The sequence below is a fragment of the Ceratotherium simum genome, chromosome 38, assembly GCF_057802395.1.
Source record: "Ceratotherium simum simum isolate JZ-2026a chromosome 38, ASM5780239v1, whole genome shotgun sequence".
Lineage (NCBI taxonomy): Eukaryota > Metazoa > Chordata > Mammalia > Perissodactyla > Rhinocerotidae > Ceratotherium > Ceratotherium simum.
Genome location: NC_141937.1, coordinates 17,092,234 through 17,109,912, shown reverse-complemented (window position 1 = coordinate 17,109,912; position 17,679 = coordinate 17,092,234). Strand labels below are relative to the sequence as shown.

Below are 17,679 nucleotides of genomic sequence, written 5' to 3'. Positions count from 1 at the left end.
TATTTGTTGACTACCATAGCTCCTTGGCTTTCTAAAGAATAAACAGAATCTTTCACTACCAGCTGGTATCAATTAATTTTCTTCAAATAACAAAATGGTCTCCTTTATGGAGCTCTTAGGTTTTAATCTGCAGTGCAATTCATCGGAGCTACCTGGATTTTCTTGAAAGGCATTCCCCCTCACCCCCCAACCACACTGCAGATTCAGCCAACTTTACAAGAACTGGGTGACTTTCTGGCACTGGTAATGCAGATTAAAGGTGTTAGGCTAGAAGCAGGTCATGAAGATTTCCATAACTTTCCAGGGACAGAATGGACTAGACAATTCTCTCAGGACATGGGAGAGGGGTAAATGATGATATTCCACTGAGACAAATGGCTGAGAATAGTGTACACACCCAAGCAAAATTGTGGATACATATTCCATTGGAAAGCAGTGGAATTAAAAGGCTAGGGAAGGAGTCCATCTGGGTGCAGGGCAATTTGAAGATGTCTTGACCCAAGAGGAAGAGGAGGGTAAAGAAAAGAAGTGGTGGTGACTCCTGAGAAAGAAGAGGAAGCAAAGAGCCTCAGTTGTGACTGAGAACTTGGGCCTAGAAGGAGAGTCTGCTCAGCCACAGGGAAGGAGCTAGGAGGAAAAGTGGAGGGGACTCTGTGTCCAAGCAGGACACAGCTACGGCCCACATTTCTTAAATGCAGGACGTGAAAATCCTAAATATCTCAAGGTTTTACTGATTCCTTGGTAGTTTTGAAGATAGATCTATAACTGTAATTTATCCATCTAGTTACGGATTAGCGGTCTGCAAACCTTTTTGACCGTGCATCCCGATCAATAAGATATTGGTGAACACGCATCTCCAATCTATAAATAATATGCACGTACTGCTATACCAACATATTGTACATATTATAAAATACACTGAACATTTAAAGGAGAAGATTAAAAATTAATAAAAATATAAGTTCTGGTGTCTTCTTTTCCTCCCAAAAATGTCTTGACCATCTGTAGGGGAGCCTATTTGGAGACCACTGCTCTAGATTGTATTGGAAGTGTTTCTTGGCTTGCTATTTGAATAGATTATTTTTCCCAAAGCTTGAAAACATGCAGGCCTACGGCCAAAACTGAACCAAGTTATCATCACATAAGCAGGGGTGCGTGCTCTCTGCTTACCCCAGAAGGTGCCACCCTCGGTCACCATTACAGCTGGGTCATTAACAGCAAGGTCAATTTATATGATAGAGGGGAGAGAAGCAGCCCTGGTTGTCAGCGTCTCTCTGTGGTGTTGTATTAACTTTAATTCATAGTTCTGATTCCAGATTAACCAGTGGGTGATTCCAGACAGCAGTTAGGACGACACCCATTCTTTTTGTTTCCTATATAAAGTTACATACATAAGACCCAGAGCCAAGTGGCCTTTCAGTAATCAAAAGTGATTCTTAGCACTCTCTGCCACTACAAATAAGTTATCATCTTGGAGAAAGGCCAGAAATGGACAACCGACAATTTGCCTTTGGAGCCTGGAAAATTGGCCTGAGGAGATAAACCAGGGCAGACAAGTGGCTGGTGAGGTGTTAGCCATCTGCTTATTCCAGCGCAGGCCCTTTCTCCCTCCCAGACACCTCCATTGTACAAATACAATCCTTTTGTGATTTCTGTAGGGGATCATATACAATATGTATATATCGTTTTCCAAAAAATTAGGACAAAAGAAAGCAATAATTAAGACAGAAAGAAAAATTGCGTATCTTGAGATTTCAGGAATCAAAGGGAGAAATATTTTTAGACTGGGCTTTTCTCTTGTTCTTCAAATCCTGTCAGAACATTCCATGTAGATAGTGGTCCACCTATAAAATTAGCCATGATTGGAAGCCTCTAGAAGGAGGGAACAGAGGGAAAAACAGAACTTATTCTTCCCTCTACAACCCAACCAAATTATACTTCTGTGTTATTGTTTCAGAATGTGTTTACAACCAATTTTCCCAACTCTGCCCTCATTTCTTTTTATGCCTCTAATGCAATTCAATCAGAGAAGAATCATTTTTTATACTGAAATTTAGAAGTGCTTTTAGATATAAGCAAAGCTCCTAACTTATGAAGAAAAGCTAGAAGCATGAAGAAGCACCATATAAAATCAAAGGAGTGGGGCAAACTTTGCTCCTAACAGTATGTAGAAACACACATAGAAATAGAAGAAATATAGGGAAAAGCCAAACTTTCAGGCGTTTCATAGGGACATCACTCCCTATATCCTGTGGGAAAGCAACTCCTGGGCACTCCTGGTCTTTCTTACTAGGATGGTTTGAACAAGGAGTCCCACTTTCTTCATCTTCCTACCTCAGAGCAGCACCTAAGTTCTGAGACTAGCAACTCAATGAATATTTGTAGGATGAATGCACAAAAGAGTGAGTAGTATGGCAAATGACAGGAAAGAAGATGGAGAATGAGTTAGAACAGGAGAGGAGAAAGAGAATAAAACAAGAGTTCTCATTGTTCTCAAAAGCAGGACAACATTCCCTGAGAACATGAGTCAATTGTCTTGGCACCCGGCTGTCAGGCAGACTTTCTACAGACAAAAGACCAGCACTGCTTCTCTCTTGTTCCTTTTTCCACTGCCCTTCCCTTCTTTCCAAACTAGGGAAGTTTGTAAAAGGATGCAAAAAAAAAAAAAAGTATGTAAAAGCACAGACCACTGGACAAATGGACAGCTGTCCTCTGGGGAAAGCCTAACCAGAGTCTCATTTCGAATGGATACTGATTTCATATCCGTATCACAAGAGAACACATGTTGAACTTGAACCACCTCAGACATGTTCACAATTTTTGCACTATAGAATGTGGATCTTTTCAGTCCAAAATTTTCATGTCAATATAGTTATATGGGTCCTTTGGTCGAAATAGTAAGATTACAGAGATGTGTACCACGGGGCCCTCACCTGGAAAGTCTTCTCTGACTTCCCCCAGCTAGATTATAATCCCTCCCTCCTCTGAATTCCCGCAGCACCTCGTCTACATTCCCTTATAGCCTTGCCATTTTCTACTTGGTGTTATTGATAATTAGGGGCCCGTCTAATCCCCTCAACTGGAGTCCAGTGACTTGAGAACAATGTCCTCTACAAACTCCTCAGAGGGCCTTACTCCTGTACTCCTTGCCATCAGAAGGCCCTCACAATTCTTCGTTTATCTGCTTATATACAAGTGAGTAAATCTATTCTGACTGCAGTTCAGTTAAACTATTGGTCAGAGAGATCCCACAAATATTTTACATCCCAAGGTGTTGAGAATGAACTATAGAAGCTACCTCTCTTTCCATGCTCATTTTATGCTCTGCAATGTGCTGTTTTATTTGCATTTTCCTATTTCATTTTTTTATTTCCTTTACTCGCTATTTAATAAAATATATGAAAGTTAAGTTAGGAAATATAATTTTTTTTTCATTTCAGGTGGACATCATTATATTTTGATTTCTGTATAGATTACATCATGTTCACCACCCAAAGATAAATTACAATCCATCACCACACACATGTGCCTAATCATCCCTTCTGCCCTCCTCCCTCCCCCCTTCCCCTCTGGTAACCACCAATCCAATCTCTGTCTCTACGTGACTGTTTGTTGTTTTTATCTTCTACTTATAGTGAGATCATACAGTATTTGACTCTCTCCCTCTGACTTATTTCACTTAGCGTAATACCATTTCAGCACCTACCGGAACCCCCTCAGGTGGTATGATCCTCTTCACAATCGAGGCAGCTGAGGCTTCAAGAATGAAGTCATTTTCCCACAGAATTGGCAAAACTAGGTTTGAACCCAGGCCATCTGATTCCAAATTCCACGCTCACAGTCATTGTAGAATCCTCCCTCCCGGTCAGCAGAGGGAGGCCTTCCAGCTCCTTGTCCCAAGAAGCATTTCTTAGAAGGAACCCAGGCCCAGCTGATACACAAACCAGCCAGCTGCCGTGGTCTGAAAGAGCAAGACACTTCCTCACAGAAAGAAATGTCAACAAACTTCTGGGACCCCCGTCCCTGGTCTAACAGGAGAATCTAGCAAGCGATCTGCACAAGCTCAAACTAAGTGCGGAAATCCACGCTGTTCTGTGAACAGCCGTGCAGGCTCCTAAGCCTGTGTAAGAATGACCTTGCAACCCCACACCTCACGACTGAAGACACCAGCCGGACAGACCCACAACAGGAAGAGATAAAGGGCACCTGGCTCGCACATTTCCCAGCTGCATTTCTTACAGATTGGGGGAAAAAGTGACAACCCTGGTCCTTGCCTTCCTCCATACGTAGATAACACCAACATTGCAAGGTTTGTTTGATGTATAACCAAAAAGCTCCTGTTCCGGAAAGGGGGAAGGACAGTCAGAAGAATAAACTGGACGTCGGGTGCCATGTACGTGTATTATATTTTATTTTATTATTTATTTTAGCCAGACTTATGAAGAACTCCACCCCATAATGACTGACGTGTGGCAGCTGTCAGGGGTGCCACCAGGGTTTGCTGTGGCGCATGGGCCTGGTGGGTAGGCCCGGAGCACGCCCGAGAGACAGAGCTGGTTTCCCCTCCTCAGTTTCTGTTCCTCAGAGCGAGGGCCTGGAGACTCCGACCAAGCATACCATCTATAGACCCCTCCATCCTACGAAGGGCAGACGGCAAACAGCTCCTCGCAGGAACACGGTTGGGGGTGGGGGACCAAAACACCAATGGAGGGGGAATGTGTGTGTTTGTGTATGAAGGAGAGGAGGGTGCGGAAACTGGGCGGACAGACGGTAGGGAAGAGGGTGGGGTTAGGAAGCCTGGGGGGGTCAGTAGAGTGGGGGTGGCGGGCACATGCGGGGCCGGGTAGAGATACCGGATATAATGCAGGGAGGACGGGGAGGTCGCTCTGTGGCTCCATTGCCTGCCCCTCCTCCAGTCCCGGGTCCCCAAAGTCCCCGCAGGGTTGGCAGGAGGAAGGAACCTGTGCGTCCCCCTACCCCCGCCCCACCCCCGCATCTCCAGGGACAGAGAGCGCCCTCACCTTGCTCCGCCGGGCGGGGTCCCCTCCCGTCTCCCCAAGGCTGTTCCGGGCCCGGATCCCCCGGGGACCGCAGTGACCCGGAGCGCGGGGGCAGCGCCCGGCGGCCTCGGCGCAGCCACTGCGGGTCCCGCTCCCGCCCCGCGCCCGGCAGGGGGAGCGCGCCGAGCGCAGCCGGTGCCGGGACCGCGGCCTCCGCGCGGGAAAGCGGAAACCGGAACCGAGGACTGAACTTTCGAGAACTTCACTTGTGGTTCAAGTCTGCAGACACCGTGACATCTGCAAACAACGTCTAGTGAAGGTGCGGCGCGGAGTTCCTGCGTCCCCTCCACGTGGCCGCGATCGCTCCTCCGCGCATCCGCGTCCCTGACCCTCCTGCGGAGAGGTGGCCCGGCGCCCCCCGTGACCGTCCTCGGCGCCCCCGCCCCATCGGGACCGGGACAGACGCGCAGCCACGACCGCGGACGCGCGGGGAGGACCCGCCTCGTGCAGGACCGCGCCCACCGCCCGCCGGCGTCCCACCCGAGAAGGTGAGGAGGGGAGGAGCGGGGGAGTAAGACCCCAGGGCCGGGCCCCCGTCTTCCCGAAGCCACCACCCCTGACTCCGGGCCGCGACCGGCGGGGTTGGCCCGCTTGCGGGGCCAGTAGCCGGGCGGGGGAGGGGCTCCCGGGTGATAAGGAAAGGGAGGAAATCCCTAGACCTTTTGCTTTGGCCTCGCTCCTCCGGTGCCCTTGGGGGAGTCTGGAGCCCGCAGGTGAACAGAGACGAGCAGTAACGTCTCGGGTTTTCTTGAGGCCTTGGCTCCAGCAGGATTGTTGGAATCTATGGTCCACCCATCTTCTGTGACAGACCAGGCGCTGTCTGCCTTCAGCGAGTTTGATGAACGCGGGGGTGCACTTGGTGACAGCGAATCTTGCTCATTTGAGAGGAAAGCATTTGACAGTGTAGGGGAGGAAGAGAATTCCTCTACCCTCTAGGTCCTTCTGGCTGGTCTATGAATTAAATTCACATGAGACAGAATAACAGGAGAAAATCAAAGCCTTATAACATGTATACGTGGGAGAAATCCAGGAAAACTGGGTAACTCGCCAGAATGGCCAAAGCTGTCACCTTAAATATCATCTTCAGCTAAAGACAAAGGAATATGTTGGGGGCAGTAGTTTGGGGCTTCAAAGGGGAGGAAGGCACCTCACGGAAATGGAAAAACAAATATTTGGTAGATAAGAATGGGCTTAGCAAGAACCCTCACAGTCTACTGATACCCAGAATTATCTATGGTGATGGCCTGTCCTGGGGACAGGTAGTTTATCTTAAATTCTTTTAGGTAGTTAGATGAGGAGGTCAAAGTTTCTTTTAGAGTCTTTTGTTCTTAAAAATATTCATGGCAGAGACACATTTTGGCGTGGCCAATTCTGATCCCCCACAAGAGGTTAGGAGTGGGAGAGTGGAGGCAGGAGAGAATAGGGGAAGATGGGCAGGGTGGGGGGGTGTGGACAGAAGAAGCAGGGAGGAGACCAGACAAGAAGTTAGGTGGTGGAAGGCGGGAAGGGGAGCTCACTTCACCTCCAGCAATCTTGCTCACACCAGAAGAGGCTTTTGGCAGTGGGTAGGGAAGGAAGAGAGGTTATTGTGTGTGTGTGTGTGTGTGTGTGTGTGTGTGTGTGTGAGGAAGATCAGCCCTGAGCTAACATCTGCCAATCCTCCTCTTTTTGCTGAGGAAGACTGGCCCTGGGCTAACATCCGTGCCCATCTTCCTCCACTTTATATGGGATGCCGCCACAGCATGGCTTGCCAAGTGGTGCGTCAGTGCGCACCCGGGATCCCAACCAGCGAACCCCGGGCTGCCGCAGCGGAGCACGCGCACTTAACCGCTTGCGCCACCGGGCCGGCCCCAAGGGAGGTTATTTAAAGTGAATTTTGCTTTTGATGTCACTTCTTTTTTTTAAAAAAAAAAGTAACTGCATTTTGATTACTTGCAAATATTCCTTTGGTATAATTGTTCTTCCCATTGGATTCCAATAGGCCGCCCTCAGTTGTCCCGGGGTGAAGACACTGGGCAGTGCCCCCCGTGAAGGTTCATATACACGCCCAGCTACTTTTGCGAGTTACTCTCCTAAAATGGCACTGCGGTCTCACACAGCAGGTCTTCTTTGGCAGATTCTGTTGCTAATAGAAGCCTGGAAGACTCTGGGCTGTGAGTATCCTGGGAGCTCCAGACCTGGCTGGGGGTGGGGGGGAGAAAGGGGAGGGGCTTCACCCAGGTTTCAGGCAGCTGAGTGCCTGTCCATGTGCTCTCACCAGGGTGAGGGAGTGGTTTAGCTGGACTGGCTCCCAGGTGTTACTGACACCAAGATGAGGGGGAGGACCCCAGCCTCAGGCACCCCTGCCTGGTACTGTGCTCACATGTGACAGCTCACCCTCTCCTACCATGTTCTACCTTATACCCTAGGAAGCCTTTCTTTTTTTTTAACAGGAATTTTTGTGTTTAATTCTGTGCTTTAATAATACTTTTCATTTTTAAGCATTCTATTGTGTAAATTTCCAAAACATACACAAAAGTGGAGAGAATAATGTAAGGAACTTTCTTGTACCCATCACCCACGTTCACTGTCAGCAGTTATTAGCACATGGCCAAACTTCATTTATTTATACCCCCACTTATCACTCCAGCCTCAAAACAATGGATTGTTTTGAAGCAAATTCCAGACATCATATGATTTTTTTTTTTTGTCCTTTCTGTTTGGCTGTTTTATGTATTTTTTATTTTTTTATTTTTTTTGTTTATTGCAGTAACATTGGTTTATAACATTGTATGAATTTCAGGTGTACATCATTATACTTCTATTTCTGCATAGATTACATCATGTTCACCACCCAAATACTAATTGCAACCCATCACCACACACATGTGCCGAAGTAACCCTTTCGCCCTCCTCCCTCCCCTCTTCCCCTCTGGTAACCACCAATCCAATCTCTGTCTCTGTGTTTGTTTGTTATTATCTACTACTTAATGAGGGAGATTGTATGGTATTTGACCTTCTCCCTCTGACTTATTTCACTTTGCATAATACCCTCAATGTCCATCCATGTTGTCACAAATGGCTGGATTTCATCGTTTCTTATGGCTGAGTAGTATTCCATTGTGTATATATACCACATCTTCCTTATCCATTCGTCCCTTGATGGGCACTTAGGTTGCTTCCAAGTCTTGGCTATCGTGAATAACGCTGCGGTGAACACAGAGGTGCATGTATCTTTATGCATTGGTGTTTTCAAGTTCTTTGGATAAATACCCAGCAGTTGAATAGCTGGATCATATGGTAGTTCTATCCTTAATTTTTTGAGGAATCTCCATACTGTTTTCCATAGTGGCTGCACCAGTTTGCACTCCCACCAGCAGTGTATGAGAGTTCCCTTCTCTCCACATCCTCTCCAACACATGTTGTTTCCTGTCTTGTTAATTATAGCCATTCTGACAGGCATGAGATGATATCTCATTGTAGTTTTGATTTGCATTTCCCTGATAGTTAATGATGTTGAACATCTTTTCATGTACCTGTTGGCCATCTGTATATCTTCTTTGGAGAAATGTCTGTTCAGGTCTTTTGCCCATTTTTTGATTGGGTTGTTAGTTTTTTTGTTGTTGAGATGCATGAGTTCTTTATGTATTTTGGAGATTAACTCCTTATCAGATGTATGGTTTGCAAATATCTTCTCCCAATTGTTAGGTTGTCTTATCGTTTTGTTGATGGTTTCCTTTGCTGTGCAGAAGCTTTTTAGTTTGATGTAGTCCCATTTGTTTATTTTTTCTATTGTTTCTCTTGCCTGGTCAGACATGGTGCTTGAAAATATGTTGCTAAGACCAATGTCGAAGAGCGTACTGCCTATGTTTTCTTCTAGAAGTTTCATAGCTTCAGGTCTTATGTTCAAGTCTTTAATCCATTTTGAGTTAATTTTTGTGTATGGTGTAAGGTAAGGGTCTACTTTCATTGTTTTGCATGTGGCTTTCCAGTTTTCCCAACACCATTTGTTGAAGAGACTTTCTTTTCTCCATTGTATGCTCTTGGCTCCTTTGTTGAAGATTAGCTGTCCATAGATGTGTGGGTTTATTTCTGGGCTCTCGATTCTATGCCATTGATCTGTGTGTCTGTTTTTGTGCCAGTACCATGCTGTTTTGGTTACTATAGCTTTGTAGTATATTTTGAAATCAGGGAGTGTGATACCTCCAGCTTTGTTCTTTTTTCTCTGGATTCCTTTAGCTATTCAGGGTCTTTTGTTGTTCCATATAAATTTTAGGATTCTTTGTTCTATTTCTGTGAAAAATGTTGTTGGAACTTTGATAGGGATTGCATTGAATCTATAGATTGCTTCAGGAAGTATGGACATCTTAACTATGTTAATTCTTCCAATCCAAGAGCACGGAATATCTTTCCATTTCTTTGTGACTTCTTCAATTTCTTTCAGCAATGGTTTATAGTTTTCAGTGTACAGATCTTTCACCTCTTTGGTTAAGTTTATTCCTAGGTATTTTATTCTTTTTGTTGCAATTGCAAATGGGATTGTATTCTTAATTTCTCTTTCTGCTACTTTGTTGTTAGTGTATAGAAATGCAACAGATTTGTATGTTGATTTTGTATCCTGCAACTTTACCATATTTGTTTATTGCTTCTAAAAGTTTTTTGGTGGATTCTTTAGGGTTTTCTATATATAAAATCATGTCATGTGCAAATAGTGAGAGTTTCACTTCTTCCTTTCCAATTTGGATCCCTTTTATTTCTTTTTCTTGCCTGATTGCTCTGGCTAGGTCTTCCAGTACTATGTTAAATAGGAGTGGTGAGAGTGGGCTTCCTTGTCTGGTTCCTGTTCTTAGAGGGATAGCTTTCAGTTTTTCACCATTGAGGATGATATTAGCTGTGGGTTTGTCATATGTGGTCTTTATTATGTTGAGGTACTTTCCTTCTATACCCATTTTATTCAGAGTTTTTATCATAAATGGATACTGTATCTTGTGAAATGCTTTCTCTGCATCTATTGAGATGATCATGTGATTTTTATTCTTCATTTTATTAATGTGGTGTATTACGTTGATTGATTTGCGAATGTTGAACCATCCCTGCATACCTGGAATAAATCCCACTTGATCGTGGTGTATAATCTTTTTAATGTATTGTTGTATGCAATTTGCTGGTATTTTGTTGAGGATTTTTGCATCGATGTTCATCAGTGATATTGGCCTGTAATTTTCTTTTTTTGTGTTGTCCTTGTCTGGTTTTGGTATCACGGTAGTGTCGGCTTCGTAGAATGAGTTAGGAAGCTTCCAGGAAGCCTTTCTTGAATACCCAGGACCCATCGGGAATTTGATATGTGACCCAAGGTGTCTTTTTTCCCTTTCGATTAAAAGTCCTGTCTGTTCAGCTAGATTTTAAGTCCTGGGAGGACAAACACTGTCTTGCATTTTTTGTACCTCAGAACTTGGTAGATGTTGCTTAACATATTTGTCAGATGAATCTTCCTGGTAACAGTCATGCAACCGGGGGGTCCATGGTATCATGTATTTTACATCAGAGTGTTTTACTAAACCTCACCCAGGTAAAGGTGAGACACGACAAGGATCCAGAAGATGGAGGGGGGCAGGGATAGAGACTCCTCCCTCCGCAGCCAGGCCCCCTGCAGGGAGTCCCAGGGCCAGACTTGCATTTTTCTTTTACAGATGCTCACTCTCTTTGCCTTGACCTCACTGTCAAATCTCAGTCCAGACCTGGACAACCCTGGTGTGAAGTCCAGGGCTCAGTGGATACAAAGCCTTTCATTCAGTATGACAGTGACAGCAACGAGGTCAGACCTTTGGGTCTCTTGGGGGAGAAGGTAAATGCCAGCAAGGCATGGACAGACTTGACCCAAACACTGGGAGAAATGGGGCAAGAGCTCAGGATGATCCTGCCTGTCATCAAACTGGAGAAAAACAGGACCAAGGGTAAGTATGGGAAGGGGGTGGAAGATGGAGACAGTCAGCAGGAGAGCGGGAGGAGCAGAGCACATGCAGGGAAGGGGCCTTGAGTAAAAGAAGTGAACAGGGGTCCAGCCTTAGAGATGAGGTGGACCTAATGGGCAAGAAAGGGCGGGTCATGGAGAGAAAAATACAGACCCATGAATGTGCAGACACAGTTGACCGGCTGGGAGATGGTGGAGCTCTCAAGAGTCGAGGATGATGATGACTTGTGGGTGGGGTTGCAGGTATTCACACTATGCAGGTCAAGCTGTCTTGTCAGCGGGAAGCAGAACGATGCACTGGTGCATCCTGGGAGTTCAACATCGAGGGGCAGACAGCCCTCTTTGACACAATGACCATGAACTGGACAGTCGTTGATCCTGGAGCCAGAGGGATCAAGGAGGAGTGGGAGAACAACAAGGAACTGGCAGAATATTTCAGGAAGATCTCAGCTGGAGATTGTAATCACTGGCTTAGGGAATTCTTAGAACACTGGGAGAAAGTACTGAAGCCCACAGGTAACTGAGCAGGGGACGGAGGATGAGGTAGCTCTCTGGAAGGTCTAATGCCTTCCCTGTGTGGATATGAGTCTGTGTGTGTATTTGAAAATTTTCTGGATGAGTCAATTGATTGATATCTGGTGGACTTCCTGTCTGGAGAGTCAGTGACTGCCATAGGATTTCCCACCATCCTCTTTTCTCATCCTCCCTCCTTCAGCGCAGGAGCCCCGTCCTCCATTAACCCATGATTGAGTTGCTCTGGACTGCCAGATGGTCCCCAAATCTCTATGCATTGTTGTGCTCCAGGCCTTCTCTTCCTCCTCTGTTTTAGTTATTTTTTAACCAGCTCAAATATCACTTCTTATGAAGCCTTCACCACCTTCCCACACAAAACTAAGCACCCCCAATTCTATCATCCTCGAGAAGATCTACCCACAGTAAACATGTCAAACTGTATGATAATCAGATGGACATTTGCTGTCTCCCTCAGTAGGAACATGAGCTCTGTGAGGACAGGGCACAACCCCTGTTCATCTTTATCCCCCAGGACCTGATAGAGTGGCTGTCACATAATGAGTCAGTAAATATGTGGGGGGACATGTGCTGCCTGGGAAAGTAGGTGTGAGGAAGGTTTATGTCTTCTTAGGTTTGACAGGGCTTTTGTTTTTTTCTTCGTTTTAGAATCACCATTAAAGGCCCCAGACACCCACCAGTCTTCATCTATGTGGATAATCATATCGATCATTGCATCCATCTTTATTGGCTTAGTCCTAATTGGTGTCATCATCATGAAATGTAGGAGAGATCAGGTACCAGGGAAGGGGAGAAGGAGGCTGGGCTCTGGCTCCTGGGGGGGACATAGTCTGACAAGCACTTGGGAGAGGTGAGCCCGGGTCTCAGCCAAGCCCTTGTCCACTGATCCAGCTCTCCACAGAGACGATGCACTTTCACAGCAGGGCTGGGGATTGCTCTGTTGTTGGGGTACAGAGGCTGTTATAGGCAACATGATAGTGCGGCGAGGGGACAGGCAAACCAAGAATCTGCTCTTGTGTGGAGCAGGGGCTAAGATCTAGAAGGCCTGGGGTCTGGTCTCATCTTATGATCTAACCCAGGCTTCCCTCAGAACTTTGGGGAAAAATTTCTTTGCTCTCTGAAGACAGCATGATTTAGCTCAGCAATTTTTCTCGTGTTGCAACAGCTGACCCACCATCTGAAGTTTCTTCTCTGGACTGTGAGAAGGTGATGTTAAACCAACTTTTGCTGGCAAAACTTGACTCTTGATGACAGTCTGGCCACCAATCTAATCTGTGATCTTCTACTCAGAGGGGGGTTTCCAAGAAGCTAAGAAGCTCAGCCCAGAACCCTTCACCTGCACCAGCTCCTCTCCTGCTCCTCCTTACAAGGTGCTGACTTGGTCATTTTGAGAAATTTGCAGAAGTCGGATATTTGCTGACAATCAATTAGGACAGCCAATTTTACTCTGGCCCTCTTTCAGTCAGACTTCCTTTTTGTCAGGTGGAATTGGAGCGGCTGCTGGTATTTTTTTATGCAGTTAAGAGGAAGAATACTTAGGAATACATTTATTTTGGTTTAATGAGATATATTTGTGTGCTCGCACTCACTTTCGTGTACAGATAAGTGATTGCTACACAGAAACCACAAGTCAGCTATGCTGACGACTAGATGTCATAACACAAGGGTACAGAGCACAGGGTAAAGTGACATGTGAATTAACTTCTCTGTTAACATGGTCTATGGCATCTGGCAGAGTAGAAAGGATAAATAAAGTATGATTACTTACAAATGGAAGACTATATAGAAATCGATAAAGAATAAACTGCTACACGAAACCTAGATGACTCATAGATAGGATGTTGAGAGAGAAAAGTCAGACACAAAGAATATCTACTCTAGGATTGCGTTTATAGAAATTTCAAAACCAGACAACACTGATCTTTGGTGATAGAAGTCAGAACAGTGGATATCCTGGGTAATGATCTATAAGTTGATCTGGCAGGTGGATTTCATTTTTAGAAATACATCAAGCTGACCATAAGGATTTGTACATGTTACTGTAGGGGTGTTACATTTCAACAGAAAAATGTTTCCAAAATTTTCTAAGTGGAGGTTTCTGTTTTCATTCATGTCTTGACAAACTGGTAATTCTCCCTTGTCAGGAATAAACTCAATGATGAATTAAATTATAATTACATTATATATTTTTTTCTGATGAGAATCAGACATACACGCACACATATATATAGAGAGAGACAGAGACGGAAAAGAGAGACAGAGACAGCGACAGCGACAGAGACAGAGGGAGCCATGATATGCCAGACACAGTGCCGGACTTCCACCTGCTGGTCCTCCTTTTCCATCACCGCCCTCACACTAAGAATTCATTTCTTTGTTCCATTGCTTTCATCGTCCCCATAGTGTCCTCTCCAGGTTGACCCAGGCAGACCTCAAAAATTTCAGGATAGCACTTTGGAAAACTTGGCAGCTCTGGGGTTAAGGTACATTCCTGGGGCTCTCTGTGGAGTCCAAAACTAAGATTCCCTCTTATAAGAAGAATAACCTCCTTCCCCTGTGATTCGATAAGGAGCAACGTTACTGGTATAAGAAATGATCCACCCTTGTAGTTACTTAACAAGGTTCAGTCTGTCCCTGTGTTGAGACTGGGTCCTGAAATGAAAAGTTAACCTACCACATAATAGTGCCCACACAGGCTTGGCAGATATGACTGAGTCAGACAAAGACCGCTGCCCAGAGAGGGCCCGTGCTGTGCGTGGTGTGGTGGCAGCAGGGACAGGGAGTGTATCTACCTGGACTTGGGCAGGGCCAGTCTACGTGGTGGGTGCAGCTCTGTTCACAGGATTGTTATGTTAATGAAGTGACTTTTGGACCACACCTAAGCATGGGAGCTGGTCACCTGAAAAAGCAACCATGTCAGTAGAAGGTTGGAACTTTGAGTCCTGCCCACCATTCTCAGGGGAGGGGAAAAGGGCTAGAGGTGGAATCAATCACAAATGGCCAATGATTAAATCAAGCATACCTATGTAATGAAACCTCCATAAAACCCAAAAGGATGGGGTTCAGAGAGCTTCCAAGTCAGTGGATGTGCTGGGAGACTGGTGCTCTGGGAGACAGCATGGAAGTTCCACGCCCCTATCCCCTACCTTGCCTTATGCATCTCTTCCATCTGACAGTTCCTGAGTTATATCTTTTTATAGAAAACTGGTGATCTAGTAAGTAAAATGTTTCCTGAGTTCTGTGAGCTGTTTCTAGCAAAGTAATCGAACCCAAAGAGAGGGTTGTTGGAACCTCCAGTCTGTAGCTGGTGGGTCAGAAGCACAGGTGACAACCTGGACTTCTGACTGGCATCTGAAGTGTAGGGTGAGGCAGCCTTGTAGGCCTGACCTCTTAACCTGTGGGATGTGATGCTCTATCTGAGTAGATAGTGTCAGAACTGAGTGAAATTGTAAGACACCCAGCTGGTGTCTGGAGCTTTGCTTGTTGGTGTGGGGAAGCCTCTTCCCCCACAATGATGGAATTGGGTACAGAACCCTTTTAGTGGAACTTTGTTACAGCAACCCTAGAAAGTTAACATCCATGACATACAAAAATTAAAGGTATCGATATCACTAAAGTCTCAAAAGATGATTGCAAATAACAGCCTGGGAATTCTTGGGACACTGGGAGAAAATGGTGGAGCTGACAGGCAAATGAGCATGGTGGAAAGGGAAGCCTGAGGGAGTGAGCAGGAGAGGGGGCTTCCCTGGTGGTTTCTGTCTGGGAGTCAGTCAGGGACAGACACAAGCAATTCCCACCCACTTCCCTTACCCATCTCTTCATCTCTCTACCTTTCCCTCCCCCACCAACCAGTAACCTAGTCACCAGGGCCTGCCTACTCCTGTCTGCCTCTAGGGTAACTACTAAAACTTTTTAAAGAGGTTTTGACTAATAAACCAATCGTGGAGATCAAAGAAAATCATAAAAAATTACTCAACCCAAAAGAAGGCAGAAAAAGAAGAGAAGAACACAGAACAGGCAGGACTAACAGAAAGTGACCAATGAGATTGTATATGTAAAACTCTCTGTATCAATGCTCATAGATAGTAAATGTTAGTGACCTAAACACCAAACTAAAAGTCAGAGATTGTTGGATTAGATAAAAAGTCAAGGCCCAACTCTATGCTGCCTATAAGAAACCCACTTTATACATAAAACATAGGTAAGTTAAAAGGTAAAGGATAGAAAAGGATGAACATGCAAATAATAAAAGGCAGCTAGAGCACTGCGTTAATATCAGAAAAAGTAGACTTCCAAATAAAGATTTTACCAGGGATGCAGAGGGCAATTACTCAATGATAAAGGGATCAATTTCTCAAGAAGATGCAACAATCCTAAATTTGTGTGCACCTAATAAGAAAGTTTCAATGTATATAAAACAAAACTGAAAGGAGTAGACAAATGCACAGTTATAATTGGAGGCTTCAATCCCCCTGATCCCCCTTTCTCAGTAGTTGATAAACTAAGTTAACAAAAGAACTCAGTATAGATATAGAAGACCGACTTGATTTCATTGACATTTATAGAACACTCCACCTATAACAGCAGAAGATACATTGTTTTCAAACGCACAAGGAACATTTACCAAGATAGGTCATTTCTGGACCTTGAAATAAATCTCAACAAATGCAAAGAATTGGAATCATGCAAAAAAAAAAAAAAAATCTGACCACAATGGAAGTGTTCAATGACAAAAATAACACAATTTAGTAATGAGTGTGAGGTCCTTTATTCAATGGACTGAGAGTACAGTGCCTCAAGCATGGAGCACTGTTTCTGTGGGATTTGGGGCAAGAGGGAGTTTATAGGGGTCAGAAAAGGCAACTTGGAAACAGGGCATGATTGGCTAGGAGGTCAGGGACTTCCTTACAAGGCTCACAGGTCCTGCTTTCCAGGGTCGGATGAGCTAAAGCTGAGTTGAAGGATTCTGATTGGTGTGTTAGGTTTCCTTGACAGTGAGTATAGGTGCAGACTGATTGGGTTTAGATTTGTGACCTGGGTGGGGCTACTGGGGTGGCCTCCATTTTGTGAGTCCTGGTATATAAATTAACTTTATCATAACTTTGATAAAATTTGATTATCAATGTTTGATAAAGTTTCATAATGTTGATTATCATAACTTTGATTAACTGTCATAACTTTGTTATAATATCTTAGATATGTTTATCATAATTTTGAATGAATTATTTTCTTTGTCCTAATAGCTTATATTTTAAAAGAAAACTCTAAACTCCTACCTAAAGTAAAAGAGACACAGAAATATTTTTTCTTGTTGTCACCTTTTCTCTCATCCCCAAACCAGATTTGGGTAAAATTCTATACTTTTTAAAAATTACCAGGGTAAAAAACACTTATCATTTCTTTGGCTGTTAAATAGATTGGTTGTATTTTACCTTCTTCTCCATTACTTCATGACACTATCCATCTTGGCCAGATCACATTTCACCTTGTTTCCTTTTCGATCGCTGTTTGCATAAGTGTAAGAGTTTCTAAAAATAGAAGAACTTGCAAACCAGTCCTTTCTGCCATTGTGGTTTTTCAAATGTATTTTTTCCACCAATGAATGGAAAAACAAACTTAATATAGGTTATGGAAATGCAATTTTACCTTAATAAAAGCAAAGAGAGTGTGTATATTTTTAACAAATAGGATTTACTCTGTAAGTGAGCATAAATGAGGCCATCTTGTTACACTAAATGGCCTCAGCCCCTCCTCTGTGTGATGCTCGATGTTCTGCATGTACTCTAAAAGTTTCACATGCTCTCCTGATTTATGGCCTCTGCTTATGTATGTACTCCCCAATAGCTTGATAAATTAAAAACTTTTGTTCTATCAATTTCTCTCCAGGAACAGGCTGACCACAGGCAGGAAACACACCTACAAGGTATCCATCACAGCTGACGTAAGAATGGAATAATGTGATGCCTGGAGCCTGTCAAGCCTGGAGACCGACATCCCTGGACCCCCTCTTTACTGCCCATTTTCCCTATATAACTGCCTCAGGATTCTGTAATCTTTGAAGATGGGTCTTTGAGATATTAATTACCTGTCTTCCAATTTGCCGGCTAATCTAATTAAACTTCTTTTCTCAATCTCTAA

The 17,679-nt window shown here is 44.4% G+C and overlaps 1 protein-coding gene and 1 long non-coding RNA gene across 2 annotated transcripts in view; one reads left to right on the top strand and one right to left on the bottom strand.

Moving 5' to 3' along the window:
• The window catches only part of LOC147912248 (uncharacterized), a 16,902-nt gene extending 10,956 nt beyond the window's left edge, over nt 1-5,946 (bottom strand). Inside the window, exons 1-3 of the long non-coding RNA XR_015550114.1 lie at nt 5,720-5,946; nt 5,022-5,297; nt 3,707-3,961 (exon numbers count right to left, since the gene is read on the bottom strand). This is a non-coding gene — a long non-coding RNA (uncharacterized LOC147912248). The remainder of the gene's footprint in view (nt 1-3,706; nt 3,962-5,021; nt 5,298-5,719) is intronic.
• On the top strand, nt 5,412-17,679 carry LOC101389419 (retinoic acid early transcript 1E-like). Its single transcript, XM_087425151.1, has 6 exons — nt 5,412-5,548; nt 7,042-7,213; nt 10,730-10,993; nt 11,254-11,526; nt 12,190-12,317; nt 17,428-17,679. Exons 2-6 carry the CDS (start codon nt 7,138-7,140, stop codon nt 17,479-17,481), a joined length of 795 nt encoding a protein of 264 aa, XP_087281277.1. The 5' UTR covers nt 5,412-5,548; nt 7,042-7,137; the 3' UTR covers nt 17,482-17,679.